This window comes from Eutrigla gurnardus, assembly GCF_963514095.1.
Source record: "Eutrigla gurnardus genome assembly, chromosome: 10".
In the NCBI taxonomy this organism is placed as follows: Eukaryota; Metazoa; Chordata; class Actinopteri; order Perciformes; family Triglidae; genus Eutrigla; species Eutrigla gurnardus.
The window spans coordinates 15,917,276-15,935,461 of record NC_139924.1 but is presented as its reverse complement, the minus strand read 5'-3'; the positions used below and the strand labels follow the sequence as shown (position 1 = coordinate 15,935,461).

General features: G+C 40.9%; 2 protein-coding genes across 3 annotated transcripts; one reads left to right on the top strand and one right to left on the bottom strand.

The window, feature by feature from the left end:
- Positions 1–33: 33 nt before the first annotated feature.
- On the top strand, positions 34–7,140 carry med17 (mediator complex subunit 17). Its single transcript, XM_084019104.1, has 13 exons — positions 34–153; positions 589–833; positions 1,535–1,698; positions 2,077–2,296; positions 2,441–2,577; positions 2,877–2,958; positions 3,152–3,304; positions 3,494–3,624; positions 4,076–4,260; positions 4,725–4,862; positions 5,227–5,344; positions 5,886–6,045; positions 6,665–7,140. Exons 2-13 carry the CDS (start codon positions 599–601, stop codon positions 6,871–6,873), a joined length of 1,932 nt encoding a protein of 643 aa, XP_083875230.1. The 5' UTR covers positions 34–153; positions 589–598; the 3' UTR covers positions 6,874–7,140.
- A 511-nt stretch (positions 7,141–7,651) lies between these two features.
- Positions 7,652–13,720, bottom strand: vstm5 (V-set and transmembrane domain containing 5). 2 transcript variants are annotated; one of them, XR_014597817.1, is made up of 5 exons: positions 13,293–13,720; positions 11,902–12,228; positions 10,660–10,803; positions 9,939–10,090; positions 7,652–7,934 (listed from the first exon to the last, which is right to left on the bottom strand). XR_014597817.1 is itself a non-coding variant. In XM_084019105.1 (4 exons), the coding sequence occupies exons 1-4, from the start codon at positions 13,366–13,368 to the stop codon at positions 7,903–7,905; spliced, it is 579 nt and encodes a 192-aa protein (XP_083875231.1). In that variant the 5' UTR covers positions 13,369–13,719; the 3' UTR covers positions 7,652–7,902. The 2 variants fall into 2 exon arrangements, 1 of the variants encoding a protein (XP_083875231.1); XM_084019105.1 differs by lacking the exon at positions 9,939–10,090 and having other exon boundaries at positions 13,293–13,719.
- Between the last annotated feature and the right edge of the window lie 4,466 nt (positions 13,721–18,186).

Sequence of the window (18,186 nt, the reverse complement as noted above, 5' to 3'; positions counted from 1 at the left end):
TGTAAGCATCACACTAGGGGCTAGGGGGCAGCAGAGTACGATTGTTCCTGTGTGTAGAGAGCGAAGAATGAACCATACACATCGCTACAGGACATTTCTTCCACAACTCCAGTGAATAACATTTATTCAAGTTGTGACTTGTGCACACTAGAGGTAAGATTAAAACAATGTGGAGATTATGTTGTCAGTTGGCATTGATTTCGAGGCCCGGGGTCTTCCAGTTACCCTGGGAGATTAGCTTGGCTAACGCTAGCTAGTCTCGCTAGTAGACGCAAACATACACAGTCAAATGCAGGAAACGTTAATGCAGCTAGTTGGTATTACTAAAAGTTATTTATGCAGCCAGAAGTGGTCGATGATACATTAAGGTCCTTTAATATCAGTACAAATACTAATACCACACTGTGAAAATACTCCATTACAATAATAAGTCCTACATTAAAAACCTTTCTTAAGTAAATGTATTTGACGTTAAGTTTTATGCTGTTGGCTTCAATGCAGAGATCCACTTAGCAGGATTGCTTTGTGCTCTTAAGCGTCTCAGACACTCTGACGGTTGAATCTCTCTGTTTGTGTTCCTACTATCAGCCTTGCTATCATGTCTGGTGGTCCAGCAGTAAGGGTCAGCATCGAGTCCTCCTGTGAGAAGCAGGTGCAGGAAGTGGCCCTAGATGGAACAGAAACATACGTGCCCCCTCTGTCCATGTCCCAGAACTTGGCAAAGTTGGCACAACGCATTGACTTCAGCCAGAGATCCGACTCAGAGGAGGATGGGGTCGAGGGCGAACCCAGGGACCGCGAGTGGACCAAGCAGGAGCCAGAGGAAGAGGAAGGTAACTGCTGAAGAGAAGCTCTTTAAGCTAGAGATATGTTCTGTTCACGTTACTGGCACCAGCTATGATTGATCCATCACTTATTCACTATTGAGAAATGTATTTCAGATGAGAAAATTCAGGTTGATTGCAAGGGGAACACCAGGCAATACTGGGGAATTCTATAAATATACAGGAAAGTAGGGGGTTACATTGAACTTGCATCAGAATAGCTGGTAAATTAGCTAGTTTGTATACATATATATAATATAAACTTAAACCAAACTGTAATGGTCACATCCTACTAATGCAAGTTTATACAACAAACGATTTATTCGTAGATGTTTTCAGCTGCATGGCCCTCATCAAGGCGGTACATTAACTTTGATGAATTGCAATTCATTGTAAAATAACAACCAGAAAGTTAAGGACTTTCATATCAAAACCAAGTAAGAACATCTAATGATAAATAATAAACTTAATAAAACCCATTAATTTAAATAAACTTTGCTTCACATTTATTACTGACACCCCTTTTTGTAACACTTTCCTGTTATCAATAAACAATGCCCAGTCCAGTCCCCATGACCCTGCACACGATAAATGGAAATAGATGACAGGTGGGCAAATTCAAAACAAAATATACTCCTATACAATGTAAGACCTATGGATTTTGTTTTTCTCTGTTAGAAGCAACTCTGATTCTTGGTTTTCTCACACAGGCACAGTGAAGTTTCAGCCATCTCTTTGGCCCTGGGACTCGGTGCGTAACAACCTGCGCAGTGCCCTAACAGAGATGTGTGTACTCCATGACGTGCTCAGCGTAGTGAAGGAGAAGAAGTACATGGCTTTAGACCCCGTGTCTCAGGATCCATCAGCTGGCAAGGTAAACTGCAATCACATATTTTTCTTCATACCTTTAGTGTTGTTTATCAGTCTAAATTGTTTTGATGTGAGTTGCAGAGTGTTTTAGAATATCGTCCGTAGAGATCTCTTGAATATAACGGAACTATATGGCACTCTGCTTGGGCCAAAAAATACATTTGAAAAACTCAATAGCAAAGTGTCTTTCCAGAAATCATGATCTGCTTCTCAAGAGAATCCTTCAAGTAGCTTCCTTCTGCACAGTGACACAGTTGCTGATACTGATGCCATGATGACACAAAAATGATGATGTTCTGTGGTTTATATTTCTGAAAGACATTTGTGCATTTTCTCTGTTTCACACACGTTTTATAACATTTACCTTCCTGCCCTCGTGCAGACCCCCCAGGTGTTCCAGCTGATCAGTAAAAAGAAATCCCTGGGCACGGCAGCGCAGCTCCTCCTGAAGGGAGCCGAGAAGCTCAACAAGTCAGTAGCAGAGAACCTGGAGAACAGGAGGCAGAGGGACTTCAACTCTGAGCTGTTGCGACTCCGCTCCCAGTGGAAACTTCGCAAAGTGGGAGACAAGATCCTGGGAGACCTCAGCTACCGGAGTGCAGGTGATCTAATGCGTACTCTGTCAAATCTGTAAAGGGCTTTTTTTTACCATAGTGGTCCTGTTGTGTTTTACAAAGTAACATTACATTACAACTAAATGAATGAATAATCTCAAGCTGACATGTTTTGATTATTTACCCATGCAGGTTCCCTTTTTCCTCACCATGGCACGTTTGAGGTGATCAAGAACACAGACATTGATCTGGACAAAAAGATCCCAGAGGACTACTGCCCCCTTGATGTCCAGATCCCCAGTGATTTGGAGGGATCTGCTTATATCAAGGTGAGAGGGAAAACAGTCTCATCTATGAGCAGTAACAAAGATATGCTTGTGTTGTTCCCCTACATGGTGATCAGCAGCTGGAGTTCATGATCGACTACTGCATTTTTCTGTGAATTGCATGAGAGTGAAAGTCAGTGGTAAATATTAGATGTAGAAATTATTTAGTGGACTAGCCCTGTGATAGACTCGCAACCTGTCCAGGGTGAACCCTGCCTTCGCCCAACAGCGGTAGACGATGGATGGATGGACCTGTGTAGAAATATCTTGTTGTAATAGTCGAATACTGTTTATGTGTTCAGGTGTCCATCCAGAAACAAGCTCCAGACATCGGTGATCTGGGAACCGTCAACCTGTTCAGGAGACCGCCAAAAACTAAAGCTGGTATGGTTCAACGCACAGAGACATGACACTTCCAAGAGGCATTAAACTCTAAGACAGTAGCCTGAAGCTCTGCCTGCTCTCACTTCCACCACATCCCATCATTTTCATTATAGTTACAGTTATAGTTATAGATGTCTCTCTCCATCCTGACATCATCTCCTCTGTCTTTTCCCCGTCGTTTTTCTCCGCCCAGGTACCCAGCAGTGGCACGTGAAGCTCGAGGCGGCTCAGAACGTTTTGCTGTGTAAGGAGATCTTCGCCCAGCTGTCCAGGGAAGCTGTCCAGATAAAATCCCAGATCCCTCACATTGTTGTGAAGAATCAGATCATCTCTCAGCCCTTCCCAGGTCAGAACGCTTATGACAGGTTTTGTTGGACGTCATCATATCACGTTGCATATTTAACATTGATGTCCGTCACTGTAGGCCTGACCTACAATCTAATAGTTCTAATAAAATATGTTATTGGGAGAGCTTTTTCTATTCTGTATGGAAGCATAAAGTAAATACTCTCACAGCGTGTTTGTGTGTTTATAGGTCTGCAGCTGTCCATTTCACTGTGCCACTCTACGGGAGAGAAGAAGAACAACCGGGCCTCTCCAGAGAAACCCAAACCAGATGACCACCTTTACGTACTGGAACACAATCTGCATCAGATGATGAGAGAGGTGATGTGAAATATGAAAGAAATGTTTTGAAACTGGGTCACAAACCTGTAGCTTGTCCACCAGAGTAATGACAATTTATTTTTCAACTGCAGAATGACCCAGCCAATTGATTGATTGATTGATTGATGGATTGATTGATTGATTGATTGATTGATACGATCAGAATGCATCTAAAATGCCAAAATGATCACTATAATTTGAGGTTTTTTTTTTGCTAAGTTCCTGTTGCTATGATTATATAAGTAATATAACTATTTGTCTATTGGATTATAATTATTTCAGTTCAATCTATGATTGTCCCACATTGGAAAGTCGACACGTCAAGGCAGACTCATAACTGCAACATATTCAAATCCTGATAAATATACATTGAAAACTACCATGAGTACAAGTCTTTCCCCCCTTATTCATAATTATATTTTATCCATCAATTCCTAATTTTTTGCTGCAGTTCCACAAGCAGCAGCTGAGCTCTGTGGTGATGCCACATCCTTCTAGTGCCCCCTTTGGCCACAAACGCATGCGCCTAGCGGGGCCAATGGCCTACGACAAAGCTGAAATATCCAGCTTGCAGCAGAGCGAGGGGCTTCTGGAGAAGATCATCAAACAGGCCAAACACATCTTCCTACGTAGCAGGTAAACTATAGTGGAACCATATGTGATTTTATTCTATTTCCTGAAGTCCAAGATAAGTTTCCGTCAGGGGACAATAAACTATATTGTATTGTATTGTATTGTTTTGTATATCAGGGCAGGGGCGTCAGGTTTATTATGCCAGTGGAAATAGTTGCAGTATGTAAACATTGCTCCAGCCACAAGATATGAAACATGTATTCCTGACTGCAATGCCACGTTTGGCCAAAAGGTGGAGTACGTTGTCTTTGCTTCTCAGGAAAATATATCCATCCATCCATCCATCCATTGTCTACGGCTTTATTCAGGTTCACTCATGGGGGGGGGGCTGGAGCTGATCCCAGCTGTCATTGGGCGAAGGCAGGAAAATATAGAAGCAAAAAAATATATAATACTGAGAGAAACCCTGTATTTTTTTCTAGCCACTTGCTTCGTAATTCAGCAGCATTAATGTTTGTTATCACCAGGACGGCGCGAACCATCGACAGCCTGGCCAGCCGCATCGAAGATCCCCAGATCCAGGCTCACTGGTCCAATATCAACGATGTGTATGAGTCTAGCGTCAAGGTGCTCATCACCTCTCAGGGCTATGAGCAAATATGCAAGTAAGTGGAGGAGAAGAGGGAAGGAAGAACCAGAGCAGGAATTAGTACACAATGTGAGAAATATAGCGGAGAACTTGCTATTATGAGCTGCTGTGGGTACAACATGACCTTTTAATAACACTCCAAATTATGTAAATTGAAAGCTATGGGCCCTTTGTTTTTGCTAAACATGCTAAACAGGTTTCACTCCCATTATGAAATTAGAAATAGCACAGACTTGGATAGCTGTGAAATACAGGCAGCCAAATACAATGAGTTGTTTTTTGAAATGCATTTTTTTTTTAAGTCTGTGGTTGGTCTCCTTCCACTTGACTGACACGTGTGACTACTCTTAGACAAGGCTTAACGTGTTTTGCGTGTTTAGGTCTATCCAGCTGCAGCTGAACATTGGTGTCGAGCAAATCAGGGTGGTGCACAGAGATGGACGTGTCGTCACACTGTCGCACCAGGAACAGGAACTGCAGGACTTCCTCCTCTCACAGGTATCACAGTTGCAGATTAGAAATCTCACTGCATTTTATGACAAAACCGCCTTTCATACTGGTTAACAGGCAGAGATGATTGTTAGAGGTTAGGCATTGATCTTGAGTAGTTGGGGACAGGATAGGTTACCGGTAGCTTGGCGATCACGGATGCCTGCCCAATCCTAGCAGCAAGGACAGCAGTGGGATCACGCATCACAGTTCCCTCATAGTTAACTTACCACGACAATAGTTTTATCTGCAACCTGCAAGACCCTCTTCAAGTTATGGCCCCTTCTTTCTTAAAGCTGTATGACCTTCCAAGGGCATCTGGCTTCCATCTGTGTCTTACTGAAGTGGTCAAACTGTGATTAAAGAAATATATTCTTGCAAAGTATATTTTAACACATCATTAACTTGATACATTTCATCCTAATTTTACTCTATTTATCTGCAGTGGTGTAAGTAGATTTACTCAAGTGCAGTACTTAAGGTATTCAAGGTACTTGAAGGCATTGTCTTACTTGCATGGTTTTCACAGTGTGTTGTACTACGTTTACAGATGTCGCAGCATCAGGTGCATGCAGTTCAGCAGCTGGCCAAAGTGATGGGCTGGCACGTGCTAAGCTTCAGCAACCATGTTGGCCTGGGCCCTGTGGAGAGCATCGGAAATGCCTCCGCTGTCACCGTTGCCTCTCCCAATGGAGAGTACGCCATCTCAGGTGAGACGAGTGTTGCAAAGCTCCAGATAGGAAGCGCCTCTTTATTAAGAAAAGCATACAGGAAAGCCATTTAGAAACAGCTGCTTCTTTTGAAGCTTTATTGCTGCTTTTATGTATGTGTATGTTTCTTTATCCTCTAAATATATTGCCTTATATTCAACGCCACTAAATAACATCAACATCAGTTTCATTTTTTTGTGTTTTTTTGTCAGAGAGTAGACTTAAGTGTGCACCGGTATTCAACAGCCACAGGGAGAAATGCACAAGAATTGGAAAAAAATGTCGTTACCAGCATTAGCCCTAATTGACCACAATGCATTGCAGCCGAGATAGAAACCTGTTGCATTTTTGAGTAAATGGACCCGACATTCCTTTTTCAAGGGTAGCAACTCCTGCTTTGCTTTCACTGGATGCAACTGGGCCACACCCAGTCTTACTATGAAATCACTTGATCCAACAGACACGTTGATACAAGTTGAAGGTTAATTTAGAAAGCAAATCACAACAATTCACCACAGAATTACTCCTGGAATGCATCTTATCAACATCAAAAGGACAACCTAGTATTAACTTGAGCAGATCGTTCATATGTTCTGTGTGTATTTGTTTCTCCGTTCAGTGCGTAACGGCCCAGAGAGTGGGTGCAAAGTTTTGGTCCAGTTCCCCCGCAGCACCACCAAAGAGTTGCCGAAGAGTGATGTCATTCAGGACGCCAAGTGGAGCCACCTCAGAGGGCCGAGCAAAGAGGTCCACTGGAGCAAGATGGAGGGACGAAACTTTGTCTACAAGATGGAGCTGCTCATGGCTGCACTGACTCCCTGTCCTTAAATACAGTCAGCCTGGTTTCCCACAATCAAAGCCATGATGTATATACAGTTATAACTTTTGTACACATTTTCAGCCACAAATTATGAATGGGATTGGCAGCACACGGCCATTGCAGCTATTACACAGGCCCCTTTGTTAAAAATCCCTTCCACTTTTGGAGTTGTGTTTGTGTGAACCTCAAACAACTTGATACACAATTTAAAGCAAGTCTTTCTGTATTTGTGTTGAGTTCTCATGTCATAAGAATAAAGCTAGATGTTTTCTGACGGCTTAATGTTTTATTGTGATCTTGTAATCAATTGTCTGATTTCTCTTCATAGTTTGATTTATCAGTTTTAAAGGTCCAGCGCGTAGGATTTAGGGGTTTCTATGGAATACAATATTCATAATAATAATACATAATCACTGGGAACTAAAAATGTTTCGTTTAACTTGAATGAACCCTTGATATAGGTTCACACGGTCTCTAGAGAGAGCCTTTCACATTTTTATGTTATCTTGAGGCCACTGTAGTTCTGTGACACGCTTGGAAAGGGAGGGGTGAGTAGATGGGAGTTCAGTTTTCAATCTGAACTAAACACTTCAAGCTCCCTTTTGTTTACCATTCTTCTGTGTGTTTTTCTTTTCCACTCTGAAGACCTGAAAGGTACTCATGTGGTTCTCCATCTCTTCTCACTGCATCAGAAGTCTGACACAGACTAGCTGCAGTAAAACGCCTGATCCAGGTTTGGATGATAATCGTTGTAAATGAGTAAAAGAAATCAAGCAATCAATTAACTTAGACAATAAATACAGTGTATTATTTTCCAATGTCATGAGTGATATATTTACATTGAATACAGCCATAAGCTGTAAATGCATGGGTAAACAATACAAATGTAAACATTTTGGCACACAGTTTGGTTTGTAAGTAACTTGTTGGACATAAAACAACTCCATTATTTGATGTGCATGCCTAACTTTTAAAAAGTAGTCACTGATGGTCAGTCTCTGGCGTGTTTTCATGCCAAAGAAGCAGCGAGACGTCCGTCAAAGAGGCTGCAGCTCCGTGGCATCACTTTCTGCATAAAAAGGAGGATTAAACTTAACACAATACACTAACAAACGTATAAAAGAATTTCGCAGACCTTTGTACTCAAACACACCCATACTTTGACACAGAACATAACTTCAACCCACATTCACGCCCACCAAACCACATTCGTACATTTACACAATGGTGCAGCAGTTAGAAAGTAAACTCTCATATGTACACGTTTATATAAATATGTTTTTTAAAGAAGATCCCGCTTATAATGTTCTCATGAATTAAGCGTTTTACTACTATCTAGAAAAGTAACAACACTTGCCACTATATACATTTCCTACCTTTTTATTTACAAAAGCTGATGCAATAAGTTTATACTGTCAGTTTGATCTTCACGTGTTAGTCTCCTGATACAATGAATGACTACATGGAAATAAGATCTAACTACTATATATCACCATGAAACGTCCCCAGTTGATTACTAACATTAAGAAGAATATGAAATTGTACAGCTAAATAACTAAATGAGGCATTATCTGGTTAAATATGTGCTGATTTGCATAGATTTCAGTAAGACCATTCAGAATAATACACTGCTCAAAAAAATGAAGGGGAACACTTCATCATCCCAGTCTAACACCAAGTCAGTTAAACTTCAGGGAGATCAATCCGTCCATTTAGGAAGGTCAAGTGATTGTGAATCAATTTCAGCTGCTTTGTTACAAATTAAAGTGACAACAGGAGCAACAGAGGCAAAAGCAACACAACCTCTAAAAAGGGAATGGTTTTGATGTGGAGGCCACAGACAGCTGCTCTCTCCTCCTTCCTGACTGGTTCTTCTCTAGTTCTGGGTTCTGCTACTTGTAGCATGAGGTGGAACCTGCAGCCTAATCAGGTTCACAGGTAGTCCAACTCCTCCAGGATGTGAGGTCACAAGAAGGTCTCAAGAGCCTGGAGGAGATACCAGGAGACCGGCCGTTACACCAGGAGAGGTGGACAGGACCGTAGGAGGGCATCAACCCAGCACCAGGACCGGTATCTGTTCCTTTGTGGAGGAAGACCAGGAAGAGCACTGCCAGAGTCCTACAACATGACCTCCAGCGGGCTGCTGGTTTTCATGTTTCTGACCAAAATGTCAGAAACAGACTCCATGAGGGTGGCATGAGGGCCCGACGACCTCTAGTGGGACCTGGTCTCACAGTCCAGCACTGTGCAGGAGAACACCAGCCCCGTTCCCTTCACAGATGAGAGCAGGTTCAGACTGAGCACTGTGGTGAACGTTACGCTGCCTGTAACATCATCCAACATGACCGGTAGTGGGTAGTGATTGCAGTGGGTCCTGGGTTCCTCCTGGTGCAGTGGGCCCTGGGTCCCTCCTGGTGCAATGGGTCCTGGGTCCCTCCTGGTGCAATGGGTCCTGGGTCCCTCCTGGTGCAGTGGGTCCTGGGTCCCTCGACGGCATTGATGCCATTGACTGGCCCTCACGTTTCCCTGACCGAAATCCTATCGAGCACCTTTGGTGTTATGTATCGGGGCGTCCAACACTGTTAAGTATCACCTAAGACTGTCCAAGAGCTCTCTGATGCCCTGATCCAGGTCTGGGAGGAGATCCTCCAGGACTGCATCCTCCAACTCATCAGGAGTGCAGATATTGTCAGGAGTTCATACAGACAGATGGGGCCAAACACACATGGGTCACATTATAAGCTGCTGAAATTGACTCACATTGCCTGTGATTTAAATGTTTTATTTTGATTTTCGGCCCTCAATGGTGGTTTTGGTTTCCATTAACCTTTGTTAGGTCATTTTGTTCTCAACGAATTCTACAATGTAAATCAGTAAAAATGTTCAACTTGAATAAACCTGATGTGTGATAGAAGTGTTCCCTTCATTTTTTTAAGCAGTGTAGATTGGAATGAAACTGGAAACTGCTACTGAAGTGGAGATATGTGGCTTGGAATCTGAGAAAATGGCCTTTAAAGGAGCAGTGTGTAGGATTTAGGCGGAATAACAATGTTTTCAAATATTGTATAATCACCTGAAACAAGCACAAGACACAAGCCTTTTTGATCAGTCCAGTGATAGTCAACACATTTAATAGCTTGCAGCCGCCAGTGTTTCAGATTTACAAGTGACCGGGTTAACTGGTGACTCTCAGCCGAATGTGTCCGTGATCCGTAGTGACGGCAGCTGTTGAAAGACGAACACAACATGTAGATGTCCTCTTGAAAGCCTTTAATCTATTTCAAATACACACTCATCTGTGTTTATGATCTACATCAGCTATGTACATAAGTTACTACGAGCAATGAAGGACACATTCAGTTGAATGTCAACAGTTAACACGGTCACTCTTCAAACCAAAACAGAAACGGTCCTCTGAATTCTGTCGAACCTGAGTCTGTTGGAACATTGATTTGGATGAACGCACATGCAACATCAGACATTTTGATGCTAGTAACAGTTTTAATTCAATATTTAATGCAAAACGCCACTTCCTTTGCCACAAATATATTTGATGACGTCAACAAAGAGTCACTAGAGTAAAAAGATATCTAATCCATATCACCATGCAACTTCCCCAGTTGACTACTAAATTATTCTGAAAAGGTTATGTTGTATTATAGGCATTATCAAATGCTACCTTTTTATGAGTTTATGAGAAATACACAAATAGTGAAAGTATTAAAATAAACACTTAAATGTGTATTTTTGTCTTTCCTGTCTGAAAGAAACCAAAACTGATCATGTTGTCTTACCTGGCATCTGTTTCCTGCGTTTCCATGCTACTATCTTCCTGTAGGCCTTGTCCAGTAGCCACGTGGCCAGCATGAGAAGACCAGCCAAACAGGCCAATGCTAAGGCAGAGACAGACAGGTACTGGAGATCCTCATACAGCACCTCTGGAGGACGGGGACACAGGAGCCACATCATGTTTACTTCAAGAAATGGCCACATTCTACTGTGTCTAACCTTAAGAAATAATAGCATTCTGATTCTTATGTCAAAACAATTTTCCATCCTTTTAACACTACAACTAAAACCAAGCTCAGGTTGTTCTCCGATGAAGAACTATGATAATCTCAATGTACCTGCTGTGATTTTCTGAAAGACACTTATAACATTCAGAATGGGACTGCAGACTTTAACTACCTTCACAGCTCCTGGAGTAACAGTCTGTACATCACGAATGGGTCCATAAAATGTTAAAGTTTTATTTGCTGTTGCTTGTATCATTTAGTTGCTATGCGTGTGAAAGCACACGCTAATTTCCTTAAAGTGACAGAGTATAGGATTATTTGTAGGCATCTAGCTGTGTGATGAACTGAATACCCCTCCGCTCACTCTTTCCTCTCCATGACTGCTGTGACGTGAGCTGAAGCACATCACCGTGGTAACGCCATTCACCTTGCTCTGAGGCCATCCTTGCCATAATAACACTACTTTAGGAGCAACAGAAATCAGACGGCTGGCCCTACCACGCTTTCCTGCAGCTCACATCACTGTAGTGTCACAATGTGCTTGGTTTGTCCGTTCTGGGTTACTGTAGAAACAAGGTGTAGCAACATGAACAGCTCGTTCTAAGCTAAAGGAAACGCAACGATTCTTAGTTGGACCTGCATTTTTGTTTTTAATATATTTATTTTCTTTTGGACTACTACTGGTGTGTATACTGGTTTATTCACCCATTCACACACATTCATACACTCATGGCAGAGGAGCCACCTGCACATCAGGATTTAATCTGGTCTAACTCACTCACACATATTTGCACACCGATGGCAGCCTTTGGGGGCAATTTGGGTTTCAGTATCTTGCCCAAGGACACTTCAGCATGCAGACTGGAGGAGCCAGAATAATACATGAAATGTCTGCTTATAGATCCCCTGATATGCTACACACCTGACCTTCAAACCTGTGAAAGAAAATGTGGTAAAAAATAGAATTTTTTTTGGATATAGCTTTATAAATGCCACAAGCAGAATCCCAGACCCACTCACCGTTCACTTTCAGGACAAAGCCAACATCCTTGCTGCTCCCTGCTGCTTCTGTGACGGTGACCACGTAGTATCCAGCATCCTGCAGCCTCAGGTCCGACAGGCCCATTGAGCCATTGTTGTAGGACTGCACTCTGCTGCTGTAATCCACTGTTATGTTGGTGTACACCCCCGGCTGCCAAGTCCCAATGGTGCGGCTCACCGCTCCCGACATAAAGGTCCATTGCATGGTGGGGATCCCATTGCAGGTAACATCCACTGAGAAAAACACATTGTCCTGCACTGACCGGGTCAGGCTCCTCTGGGGGGAATGGATGGAGATGGCTCCGGCTTCCAAAGTGAAAAGAAGAATAATTGATAAATAAATATCATGATAGACAGATGGATGTCGGCTCAGATGGCACAAAAATATTGCGCAGTGCATGATTGTCACGGCCACACCTCATTTTACATGTTTGTCTCCGGGTCAACAGCAGAATACACATTCCGATGTATTTCACAATACTGCTCTATAAAAAGAATAGGTTTTGCATCTCATAACACAGTTAGTCATTGCTGCTGGCCAACACTGTGACTCGTTTGCCTTAAATTCCATGTGCAGATAGAAATGTTCTGTTCTGGCAGTTTCTTTGTAGCTGAAGGAAGGAAACCTGTCAAACAAGCTGAGAAGCATTCATTTGAATGTAGCCGGCAGTGTTTGCCTCCTGTTTGTTTTGGGCGCCCCTCATCAAATATTTCTCACAGGAGTTTCAGTGGGGGATCTGGTTCTGCTGGTGGTGTGTTTGCTTAATGAGGCACAGGTAAAGAATTCCATCTGAAAATGCCAACGGTGACTACGGAACAAGCCGTCGTGGGAAAAACTGGCCGTCCTTTTAGTCAGACATCACACTTTAATCAGCCTCAACAATAAACCTCCACGACCACAATTCTATGTACTGCTTTTTATGTAATTGTTATGCTTTTTCCCCTTTATTTTAGCAGAGAAGTGTGTCATGGTTTAGTTATTCTGTGCAGCTGGACTTTAATTTGTAAGGACATAAGCTCTTTTGCAATTGCTTCTTATTTTCTATGGGACTCAGGTGTTCTTTCGTGTACTGGGACCTTGGATGCAGAACATGTTTACATGCCATGTGGTCATGAATTGTTGACTTGATGATCTACTTATCCCTGGTATGCAAGTAATGACGCAAAAAGTGAGAAAATAAGAGACCATTAAAAGTTCTATCTCTAGTTTGCCTTTAGTTTTTCTGCCAGGTTCTCAATTTCAGAGGGCTGGACCCTCATTTTATGCATGAAGCAAATATAGGATTACCATATAGGAATGCTCTCAAACACGAAAGTCAAAGATGTGAGCTCTCTGGAGAAGACCAAATTACATGTGTTCGAATGCTTACCTAGGTGACACATATATAATGTGATGCTGAGGAACACAGCGACATCTTGTACATCCCAGAGCCTGAAATGCCACATTAGAATCCGAGACCCATTGGTCGAACCGCAGTAGAAGAATCTCCTCCGGGTTATTTCACATTCTGAAGTATTCTCCTCTCGTCTTTCTCCTTCCGAAACAGCCTTTCCTCGTTCCCAGGGTTTCCTCTTCCACTGTCCTTTGTCCTTGTTTGTGACTTCCCCTCCTTATTTTGTGAGAAATTTAGAGTTCCCGTCTCAGAAGTGTTGGACTTTCCCTCCTCTTTCAGGACTGTGCTGGATTTCTCGTCATACCTGTGCAAGTCAGTGCCAGCCAGTCCACACCTATCAGACAGGTTCAGCCAGAGATTACAAAGTAAACATGTACTCAGCGTCCTGTGATCTCTCTCTCTCTCTCTCTCTCTCTCTCTCTCTCTCTCTCTCACACACACACACACACACTTCGACACACTTTAGCAAACAGTTTACTTACTACCAAACACCCCCGCCCAACAAACACTCACCTTCATACACAGACACGCTAGCCTATCACAAAATGAAACCAGGATAGGTTGAGTCACCTGGTATTCATGCTTTGACACACCTGGTAAAACACGTTGAACAGGAAGTGTGTTCACACGTATGCGCTAAGGAACACAAACACACAGGGAACACAACTAGTGCGAATTGACATTTCTCTTTGGGAGGCAGTTGCTTTATAATGTGCTTATGGCATTTTCATTTCTGATTAGTATTTATTTAAAATTTTGATCATCATGCTTGGGATTAGACATTAATTTTAAAGAAAATATGTTAAATAATTTTAGGCCATTAAATGGTGTATCCCAAATTTAGTGCTCCAAGCTACATTTATGAAGAACCAAACTAGGACCCGTTTATTGAAATAAGAGCTCAGTACAGACCTAAATGCCAGTTAACGTTGGATTTGAAAATATATACACTCTTGTCAAAAAGTGTTGTCTGTTCTAAATGATGTGTGTTGTATAAACATGAAGACTATCTCGACTATTTTTTTTATGTATCATGGTGTGTTTTATATTTTTTTTATACATTTCCTTTTGTTTTTATGCTACATTTTCCCTCTTTTTGTAGTAAAAAGTATAACTTCCTATCAGCGGGTTAACAGTTACTTGACCTCCATATCTGTATCTTGATAAATAACTTAACCAGCTAGCGTAACTTCACCCAGGTCCACGTTATTGCTGTCACAGTAACATTACATTGCAGGCCAATACATTGGCCAATACCTAGTTTGGGACACTTCATGGTTATTGTTACACACTTAGTCTGCTTTTGTACGCGGCGTTATCCTTCAGTCAGGACTGTGGAATGCTTTGTAGACCTCATTGGGATTCTAACCTGCTGCCATCTTGTACATTGTGGCTTTGCTGAATGTCCATTTCTACTGTTGTGGATATGTAATGTCACTTAGTTGCATGTAGTAGACCCATAGTTCGCTTGCAGGAGATTTTATTAGGGCATATGTTGGGGCATACCGGTATATATGTTTTCAATAAACCACCTATCCAACCTGCAGTTTATGGAACTAGGATATGTGGCATCAGTTATACTGTGAGGTAAACCTGTCTAAATTAAGAAAAATAACATGCAGTGTGCCGCACGGCTCAATACTGGGGCCTCTTTTGTTTCTCATTTATGTCAATCACATGCTGGCTGCAGTGACATGTTAGCTTTTACTGTATGCTGACGACTGCTTTACTAGTAGCTGGGATAAATGTCTATCAGATTAAAGTTCATTCTTAGCATAGTTATGACTCACAGACAATAATACCAGGGCAAAACTGAGTCACTTCTGTTGGCCGCAGAACGTAGGCTGCAGAAGGCAGACAGGATTAGGATAAAATGTAGTCGTACACACATCTGCATTACCCTGGTGAACCTATTGCTGAAAATAGTAGGTATTTTCTAAATTCCTGTAATGCAGAAAAAGGAAGTCAAAACCAAAACCCAGTGACTCAATCTCTCCTAATGCATTCTTGGCCAGAATAAATGTTCTAAAGGTTTGGTTGTTTTTTTTTTTTAACTTGAAGAATGAGCTAACCTTCATGACTCATGACTTCATGAGATAATTTCTGGATCCCTCCACAGAAACTAACTACATGCTTATGCAGATCAGAATCCATCACTCTAGATCTGCATACTTTTCAGAAGGCGGTTTTTATCTAGAGTTAATTCTTGATATACTCCACAAAATTGAGAAGCATCGGCAAAGTCTTTATTGTAAATCGTTTAAATTGGACAGAGAAAAGCATGTATGTAAAATAAATGTTGAATAACAAGAAGAGAGATTGTACCAAAGCAGTATGGAGAAAGAAGTCAGAAGAAATTAGTTGGAAATGTGAAGGTATGCTGGACAGGAAGGAGCTTTTGCATTTCAGAAAACCATCCCATGAACTCTTCAAACAGATTGTTTATTGTACTCATGCTCTGTGCCAAGACTTGTACAAAAAAAAAGGAGTAGGTCGGCAGGAAGAAAGGATTGTTTTGCAAATTCACGCTTGTAATTGGAAAAGAAAAAGTTATATTTTTTTGGCCTGCTGTTGAAAGTAAACTTGATTTACAGACCCTGAAATCATTTTTTGTTTCTCCATAAATCTGGACTTTTTCCAAATTTCTGTAATGATATAAGTAGTTGGCTACTACCTTGATTGACCTTATTCAACCGATAGCTCAAAGCATGTCCCTTTCAGTTCGATAGTAATCTGATATGATAGTCAAAGTCAATTACTACTAGGCCACTGCAGAGGGGGTCCTTTTACATCTCATCCAAAGTGCAAGGACTGTTGAGACAATGTGCAGACACAAACAAATAAATTAAAAAATCCCTTATTAAAGCAGAAAAAAAGTATAATTCAGTGACTAAGTCAATGGAATTTAAACCCCAAAAGATGTTCCCCGGCGTATGTAAATGATCACACAACCAGAAAACAACTGCTAGTTTACTAGCCCTTATTAAAACTAGCATTAGATTTGACATGCAAGCACATACAGTGTACAACAATAACTTTATGCTGCAGTTAGTTTAAATCCAGATGATGATGATGTAGAAATTTGGTCCAGGATTATTCATTTTTTTCTGCCACCAACGGAAAACTTTTCACAAGCATAGGCAAAGTTCATCCAATGGTCAATTTCCTAAAATCTATGGATTTACAGTTGTATTTTGACTCCGATTAGGCAGTTGATTTGCTTACAACCTGCATGTGGATGTTGTCGGTGCCACACAATAGCCACTAGCCATGAGCAAGAGGAGGCAGCAGCTACGACCACATACAGTCAGTAAAGTGAACAACGCAGAGACACAAAGAAAATCCTCAAAGAAGCGCTGCAGACAAAGAACATGGTATCGTACCAACACATTAAATCAGTGTTTAAAAAAAAATACAAAAACATTTTTCTAGAAAAATATATTGTTAAATACACATGACATGCACATTGGAAACATGAGAGACCAAAGACAAAACGATTTATTTCCACAGACAAAAAAAATAAAAAATAAAATACACGGTTAACCCTGTATTATTAGCATTAAATGTTCTTTTGTTGTTAAAATAAATTCAAGTTTCTTTTGCATCTTTACAAAACTTCTTTGTTGAAATGGGCATAATGTTGGAAAACAAACAAAATCAGGATTGAATCAAAGTCCGATTGTTCATTCATTTTCTCCAGCGTAAAAATTATTTGTTGATTCATAAATATGAAAAAAACAAATCACAAAAAAATGTGCTGGTCAGAAGTTAAGATTTTTTGAATTCGATTGTTTGTATCAGTTTCATGTAATGAACTGAATTGTGTTTGACCAATATGAAAAAAATATTCATCATCATTAAAACCTCATGTTGGCCGTGATGAACGTTTCACATAAATTTTGACATTTTTACTCTATTGATCAGATGAAGCTACTTCTGCAACATATGACTGGCATCAAGAGAACAATAATATAAGTCATCATCAGTGAATCCTTTGCTTTTTACACGTGTACGATGCAGACTTTTTCTGGCTGTTTGGGCAGGCGAGTGCTGCTATTTGTTATTACTCTTAAGTCACAGAGTAACACATTTCAAACCAGCACTCTCAAACCATCAAGTACAACAGTCACTGCTGGTTAAAAAAATAAATAAAAGAACGATGTGTTTGTTGGTTGCTGTGATTGTCTGGACTATTTCAGGGATGACATGGGTAATTTGTAATTCTGACAGAACCCTTTTCTGCGGTTCTTCCATTAATTCTCACATAAGCCACGACATATGTTGCGATGAACTCAACACGACAGCACGGATCTGATTTACACTGTACCAATACGATTCACAATCACAGGGAAAAAAACGACTCCACGCCACAATCGTGTGCTATCAGGACTCCAAACTCAACGCATGCACTCTGCTTGCCTTAAGTCACTAAAAAGTAAAAGGACAATATGTTGAAAAAATACATACACACAAACCAAATATATATATATATATATATATATTTATATAATTTTCTCAATTTTTAAAACATTTGTATTCAAAATACATTATTATTTTTTTTTCAAGTCAAACTTATGAAACTGTCTTTGGTCAAGAAAAATATCTTAAAATCTACAGGCTATAAATGTTATTTTACACTAATTAAACAAAACAAAAAATAATTACCCGAGATCATGTAACTGATCAAAATGGGGAAAGCTGATAACAAGTATCTAATCATTTCCATTTGGAGTGCTCCAAATATTTAAAGTGCTTCTGCATTATTCCCTCAGCATTTAATGTGAAAGAAACATCCATCATAGTAAGGCAGATTGGTTTCATCTACTTAACTGTCCTCTGAACACACACACACACACACACACACACACAC

Coding starts and splice junctions, on each gene's coding strand:
- med17 (XM_084019104.1), top strand. CDS start 599: ATGTCTGGTGGTCCAGCAGTAAGGGTCAGCATCGAGTCCTCCTGTGAG. Junction 2,297..2,440: donor CCTCAGCTACCGGAGTGCAG/GTGATCTAATGC, acceptor TTACCCATGCAG/GTTCCCTTTTTCCTCACCAT. Junction 4,863..5,226: donor GGCTATGAGCAAATATGCAA/GTAAGTGGAGGA, acceptor TTGCGTGTTTAG/GTCTATCCAGCTGCAGCTGA.
- vstm5 (XM_084019105.1), bottom strand. CDS start 13,368: ATGTGGCATTTCAGGCTCTGGGATGTACAAGATGTCGCTGTGTTCCTC. Junction 12,229..13,292: donor ATTATATATGTGTCACCTAG/GTAAGCATTCGA, acceptor TCACTTTGGAAG/CCGGAGCCATCTCCATCCAT. Junction 10,804..11,901: donor CTTTGTCCTGAAAGTGAACG/GTGAGTGGGTCT, acceptor CCCGTCCTCCAG/AGGTGCTGTATGAGGATCTC.